Here is a 7,515-nt window from a genome sequence, read left to right on the forward strand (position 1 = left end):
CTAGAGAAACATCCATTGACACTTACTGTGTGTAAGCGAGTTTTATATCCAAGAATAATTGTATATCAAGAAAACATCCCAGCTCAGTCCAGATCAAAGTCCGATATTGGCCCATATGTCCGATACTAGTCCCTAAATCCCTCTGTAGATTCACGCAGCACATGCAATGATGCCAAATACAGGAGGATCACAGGCCAGTGGATAGAAGATCTTGTGGATCCAGTGGCAGCGGAAATATCCCTATGCTGGCGTGGGTCTCCACGTGTCTCCTCCAGCTCTCTGAGTGTCTCCACAGCAGGAAAGGGAAGGCAGAGAGACTGGGTCTGGCCTCCAGTGAGCTATTTATCTCCGTGTGCCACCTCCAGATGAGGTCATCAAGCTGCGACCTGCTTGACAGACTAGATTCCACCCCTTCGCTCACGTTGACAGTATATTATGTAACTGCCACACATGGTAGGATATAGAAATAAATGTGTCTGTCGGTTGGTTGGTTTCATGCCCCAAAGCACAGTATGAAATGGTTATTGAGTGGGGACGCTCCCTGGTGCAGAAAGCAGTAGAATTTCTCACCTTCCATGGGGGAGGCCTGGGTTCATGTCCTGGCCGTTCCATCCCAAATGTGCCAGCATCTGCCCATCGGCAGAGGCGTGGGTGTTGCTCTGATGCAGCACACGGTGGGCAGAGCTTCTACACCCAGGTGGGAAGAACACCTAGCCATCCCCTTGAGACCACTGGCCACTGAAAACCCCGTGGGTGGCTCACAGTGGTCCGATCCTCAGTTGGTCTTGGGGACGGCACAGGACTGGGTGGCTTTTCGTTCCGTGATGCACAAGACTGACTCAACAACAGCGAACAACTATGGGAGGCGTCATGGCGGCGCCCCCCCAAAAAACCAACCCCAAAACCCAAAGTTGATAGTGCCTCACAGCGACCCCTGTGGGTTTCCGAGACTGTTGCTGTTGACACGGGCTCAGAATGCCCCGTCTTTCTCCTTCGCAGCTGTTGATGGTTTCGAACTGCCAACCATGGGAATCGCAACCCAACACATTAACCACGACCCCACAGGGCTCCCGCATCCTGGGGCAAAGCTGTTATCAGCGTCTCCATGAGTAGCCTTCCTTTCCACAGTGGCGGTCACTGGATATTGAGCAGGATGTGTTTTGGTTTTGAAGGAACCCGTGTCATTTGAGGACGTCACCGTGACCTTCAGCAGAGAGGAGTGGCAGCAGCTGGACCCTGTCCAGAGACACCTGTACCAGGAAGTGACGCTGGAGAACTATAGCCACTTTATCTCCTTGGGTGAGCACAGGTGCCCGGGATGCTGGGTGGGCCTCATGGAGAAGGACTTCCATCTCCTGTGGCACGCACGTGGGGCGTCTGTACTCGATCTTCGTGTCCTAGGGTGTCCCTTCCGTTCAGGCACCTTTGTTCCCAGGGAACGATGTTGACTTTTCTGATGAGCACACATGGAAAGCACACGGAATGGCCTGTCCCAAACCCCACTGTGGGGGACCAGCCTCCACAACTGAATGGGGCCAAGGGGCAGTTGTGTAATCGGAGGATAAATTAAAGGAACAGCAGACAAGGCATGTGTGTGAGTCTGGGTGGACTAGAGAAGCAAATTCATAGATACTCGTGTATAAGAGAGAACTTTATTAAAAAAAAAAAAGATAAAAAAGAAAGAGCTTTATATACAAGAGCAATTGAATATTGAGAAAACATCACAACCCAGTCTAGATTGAGTCCATAAGTCCGATATTAGCCCATATGTCCGATACCAATCTTTAAAGTCCCCTTCCGGCTCACGAAACACATGCAATGACCCTGAATGCAGGAAGATCACAGGCCAGTGGGTGGAAAGTCTAGTGGATCCAGTGGTGTTAGAGGTATCTCAGCGCTGGCAGGGGTCACCACGTGGCTCCTTCAGCTCCAGGGCTCTAGTGTAGCTCCATGTGTCTTGTCTGCAGAAATGTCTCACAGGGATTAAGTCTTGTCAGTAGAGTCGCCAAGGGGATAAGCGTGTGTCCCGACTCCAGCAAGCTGTTTATTTCCTTAGTGCCTCCAAATGAGGTCATCAAGCTGTGACCTGATTGACAGGCTAAACTCCACCCCTTCACTCATAAGTCTCAAATGGACAACAGATTATGTAATCACCACAGGGTGTGCGTGCTCACCTCTCCCATGGATGCAAGTGCTCACCTCTTACCACTCACTAGAACCAGAGTGAGTGGGGGAAATGCATTCTCTCACAAGCTTATATAATCTCAGGCATGCAAGCCACATCACACACGTATGTAACAGGAAGGGGTTGTATTAGAGGCATACATGCAACAGGAAGTGGATGAGCTAGAGGTATGCACCCAAGACGAAGGGGAGGTACTAGAGGTATACATGTGACAGGAAAGTCAGATACTTAACAAGAAGGGCAGGTTCTACAACTTAGATGGCGGCCTAACCTTGGTCATCTCTGAACTGGCCTGACCTTAAGTGCTCCTGAGCTCTTCTCCAGGGGAACAATCTATGACCCTAATCAGAAGGGAGTGGGCCCTACTTAGGGTTAGATGTTCTGATGGCTTTTGATGGCAGATAACCTTCAAGCCTATACAGTAGCAACCACGTGCTTAGGCAGCACCTTAAGATTGACATTATTACAGGGGACCTTGTGGGGAACATGCACTTAGAAGAATGTGACTGAGATGCATCTCCAACTCACAAGCCTGAAGGCCTCCCTCTAGGAGAGTCTTGGCCTCCCAGACTCCTTAAAATATGAGCGTAGGGGCTCTCTCGCTCGCTCCTGCTCTCTGGTCTCCCATTTTCATGCGTACCACCACGAGGAGCTGAGGGAGGTGAGGCGTTCTCTCTGCTTCACCTTCCTGATGAGGAGCCATGCGAGGCCTGCCAGAGCCCTGGAGATGCTTCCACCATCACTGGATCCACAAGACTTTGCACCCAGTGGCCTGCGATCTTCTCGCATTCAGCATCATTGCATGTGCTGTGTGAGTCTGAAGAGGAATCTATGGACTAGTATTAGACTTATGGGCTAGTATCGGACTTGTGGATTGATCTGGACTGGGTTGAGATGTTTTTGCAATATAAAATTGCTCTTTGATATAAGTATTTTTCTTATACACACACACAAAATATGAGTGTAGGGAGTTTGCCTGTATACACTCTCTTCCTGGGTCTGTTTCCCACACCCCAAGATGTTATATCCAAATCTGGTATCTGTTCTTCATGAACTGGGTTTTTTGTTGTTGTTTTTTTAATCATTTTATTGGGGGCACATACAGTGAACCCTCGTTTATCGCGGTTCATCGGTTCTAGACCCTACCGTGATAAATGAAAGTCCGCGAAGTAGGATTCCTTATTTGTAAATCAAATATTTTCGTAGTTAGAGCATAGAGGACATGAAAAAACACCCTTTAGTCACCATTACACTCGTATTACCCAATTTATTAAACGAAAAAGGGAAAATACAGTAAAACATTTTGGACGTTACAATTATCATTGATTATTTATTATATTATTTATGGCATCAAGCGTGTACAGTATGAGCCAATCAGTGGCAGTAATGACAGAGCATGCGCTGTTACGCAAAAACCGCGATAGAGTGAAGCCGCGGAAGTCGGAGCGCAAAGTAGCGAGGGTTCACTGTACAGCTCTTAATACAATCTATAAATCCATCCAGTGTTTCGAGCATATTTGTACGTTTGTTGCCATCATCATTTTAAAAACATTATCTTTCTACTTGAGCCCTTGGTATCAGCTCCTCATTTTTCCCCTTCCCTCCCTCATGAACCCTTGATCATTTATAAATTATTATTTTTACATGCCTTACACTGATTGATGCCTCCCTTCATCCACTTTCCTGTTGTCTGTCCGTCTCCCTGGGAGAGGGTTCTATGTAGATCACTGTGATTGGTTCCCCCTTTCCATGAACAGGGTTTGAGTTTCCCAAACCAGAGGTCATCTTCAGGTTGGAGGAGGGACAGGAGCCATGGACGGTGGACACTGACCTCCCACAGTGGAGCTGCCAAGGTGAGTAGCTGTTGCGGGGGGCAGACAGGAGATGCAGGAGTCAGCCTGAGCTTTTGCTGGCATGGCTTTGACTTGACAGTCAGCAAACCAGAGGGTAAGAAGGTCCCTGGGTGGCACAAACAGTTGAGCGCTCAACGACTAACTGAATGATTGCCAGTTCGAACCCACCCAGGGGCTCTTCAGAAAGTGAGTCTGGCGACCCGCTTCCAAAGGTCGTAGCTTCGAAGCCCCTTCTAGAGCCGTTCTGCTTTGCAGACATGAAGTGACCATGCGTTGGAATCCACTCAGCAGCACCGAGCGACAGAAGGCAATGCACCCTGGGAACTGTTAGGGCAGGTCCCCTCAGATACCTAATCGCCACGCCCATTCGGGTCCTCGTGTCATATTGACTCTCCTCTTTGAGTGGTTCTTCCGTAGGAGAGCAGCTCTCATTCGGCACTGGCAGGCATGCCAGCCTTCCCTCACCCTTTTATTCTACTCATGCCCCCCTGATCTTTGGTTCTCTCTGTATTCCTGGACCTGCCTCCTTCCAGAACTGCTGCCTATCACCCGCTTCCTGTTCCTTTTCTCTCCGTCTTGCTCTGTGATCCCTCAGACAGCCATTGGCAGCCGGTCTCACCTGTATTCTGCGGGTACCACGTTCCTCAGAATCCTCACTCACTGCCAACTCTTCTCCCCAAGATACTCCCCCGCTACAGTTCACTTTGCGTTCCCTGTGACTTACCGTTTGATGTTTCCTTGTTTTGGTTTTTATTGTCCCCGTCAACCGCCCCCCCCCCCTTCCTCCTTATGACATTAACAACCCCTGCTGACATCCCCTCTCAGGGTACTTTGAGTGACCGGCCCTGAGGGCCTGGCCCTGTCTGGTGGATTCTGTTACTACTGTTTGCACCTCATGTGATCCATGGTGAGTTCATGGCCGTCCCCAGAGCCAGGGCAACCCAACATGAATTCTGCCGGCGAGGCCCCTCCTACGTGTGGGTTTGAAATAAAAGGAACTCCTTTTACCTCCATGCCCCACCCCATGTCCCTCCCCCACCAAGGAAGCTGTTGTCAGGGGAAACCAGCCTCCAACAACCGAAGGGCCTGTAGGCGCAAATGTACTGCGATCATACGTAAAGACGATAGTAAAGTCATCGCGCATAAGAAAGGAGAGAGAATGAAATAAAGGAGTCAGACACACGTTATGGTCGCACGCTCACCTCCGCCCCCTTGATGGACCACGTGGAACTGGGAGAAGTGAGAGCGAACCTTTACTATCATGGGACATGTGCAGGTAGCCACAAGACATGCATTTTCAGTAGTGACATGCGTCACAAGGTGAGTGGTATCTACAGTAAGGTCCCTGAGCTCACAGGTGAGGAAACCTAATGCCTGCATTCGGGGAAGGTTCAAGGGGGCTGGGAGTCACGGGGGGAAGAGCGAACAAAAGGATCATGTCTGCTTCTATAGTTAAAGCTGCTGCTATATCGCAGTAAGCCAACAAGCATGCTGACAGGCCAGCATGTGCTCCAGCCTGCCAGGCTCCTTAATATAGAGACGACAGGATTCATCCGTGTACACGCTCTTCCCGTTCGCTGCTCCCCATAAGCTGTTTCTCATGGGTTTGCTGGGTTTCGGTGAGCGTTCTTGGGAAGACTTGCATTTTCAGTTTAGGATGTGCCCTTGCTAGGCCTGAGGAAACCTTTTTGAATACATATATATATGTGTGTGTGTGTGTGTGTATGTATGTTTGTGTGTGTGTGTATATATATACATATATATAATCTATGAAGCCAGGCAGAGGAGAATCTTGTACTCTGTTTCAGAAGGATATTTTAAATATCCCCTGGGGTAAATTCAAATAAGACCTAGGATTGGTTGGCGAGATCCCACGCTTGGGATGTGAAAATCATCCATCTGTTGGCATGAATTACGTATTGGAGTGGGAGTACAGAGAGTGACTGCTCTTGACATTGTCCTCCTAGGGGAGGGATGAAGCTGGAAACTGATTTTCAGGGCGCAAAACTCTTACATCTTAACCGCGAAGCAATTGTGGATTGGGACAGAGGAGTGGATAAAATCAGCTGCAGTAGAAGTGGAGGATATGAATTCAAGCGCATTGATTTGGGAATAAAGTGGAGTCTTTTTCAGGCACCGTGGTTAACGTTAAATGAGAGAGTTATGGATAAGCTTTTCAGGACAGGAGTGAATGTTTTACATTGAACACTGATGGAGCAATTTCATTCTCATTAGGCCTAGCAAGAGTTCTACCAGCTCAATGAAGCGGAGCGTTCCAAGCGTTCCCAAGCTTGTGCTTAGAGACCCAGTTTATCAAATGAAAGCCAGGGTGTAGGATATATATAAATGGCTCTATACAACTGAAAAGATGAATGAGGATTTTGGATAGGACAGTGGTCAGGAATACAACTTATCCAAGTGACTGAAAGAGGAAAGAAACTAGTTTAAATGTTTAAAACTAGTTCAGTGTTTAAATCTCTAGTAGATGAAAATAATGCTGTTACTCAATCCCTCTATCATTTTTCTTGAGCAAACACAGTCTCATAGACCCACCTCATGGCAAAGGGCACTGAGAATAGTTACCTGCCTGGCTACAAGTCTGTTTCTGTAGAAGGATGTTAAAACAGGTTCTGCGACAGCTCGTCTTCGAGTATAATTTTCTTCAGACGCATACAGAGACGTTCTTGAAATAGACATAGTGGCCCAAGAAAAACCATTGCGGTTTCATGGGCGTTCGCGATTCGGCCATAGCCATTCTTGTTCCACTTGGCCAGGGCAGGATAGGTGATGGTTGAATAGTTTCCCGGAGTCCGTTTGGAACTGATGAAATCGACACTGTTTGTAAGGAGCGGTGGAATGTAGGGCGATTCGTGAGGACGTAGACCTGGGAGCTGATGGAGATCTACCCTTTGAGCCACCTCCTTCAGCCCTTGGCGATCCACGGGCTGCACCCGCGCACATGTGATCGTCCAGTCATCGCACTTGGTCTCGTTATCTAGAGTGCGATGTTGCTTTACTTGAATCTGATCTTTCCCGTGGATTTTCAAAATGATCCAGGCCAATGGCTTCCTCACAATGTGTGGGAGCCAGCCCCACAACCAAATGGATCCTAAGGGGCAGTTGTGAAAATTGGAGGGAATAATGACGTCAGACAAGGCATGCAAGGGCTCTGGAGTCAGGACCCAGAGAGATCGAGTGAGGTAATATGTTCTTTTACAGGCTTAGACAGTGTCAGGACATGCAGACCCCTTTAACTACATACGCAAGAAGGTAGGCAGTATCTCAGTCCTAGAGATCCCTGAGCTCACTGGGGGAGAAACCTAATACTAGCACTGGGGGCAGGCAGAGGGGACTTGACTGCCCCTTGAGAACAAAAGAAACCTATAAACACCTGGCACATTGCCTGGCAGATCCTAAATGCCGTGGTGAAGTGCTCGCCCTGTGAGAAGGAGTTAAGGACTCACTGCCTCACTCTCT

General features: G+C 48.6%; 1 protein-coding gene across 1 annotated transcript in view; it reads left to right on the forward strand.

The window, feature by feature from the left end:
• ZNF175 (zinc finger protein 175) overlaps nucleotides 1-7,515 on the forward strand; it is a 13,732-nt gene that overhangs the window by 2,618 nt on the left and 3,599 nt on the right. The window contains exons 2-3 of the mRNA XM_013006707.3: nucleotides 1,173-1,299; nucleotides 3,943-4,038. Coding sequence (XP_012862161.3) covers nucleotides 1,173-1,299; nucleotides 3,943-4,038 — 223 coding nt within the window. The remainder of the gene's footprint in view (nucleotides 1-1,172; nucleotides 1,300-3,942; nucleotides 4,039-7,515) is intronic.

The sequence above is a fragment of the Echinops telfairi genome, unplaced genomic scaffold (genome assembly GCF_000313985.2).
Source record: "Echinops telfairi isolate 266 unplaced genomic scaffold, ASM31398v2 ScPeMD7_655;HRSCAF=1070, whole genome shotgun sequence".
NCBI lineage: Eukaryota > Metazoa > Chordata > Mammalia > Afrosoricida > Tenrecidae > Echinops > Echinops telfairi.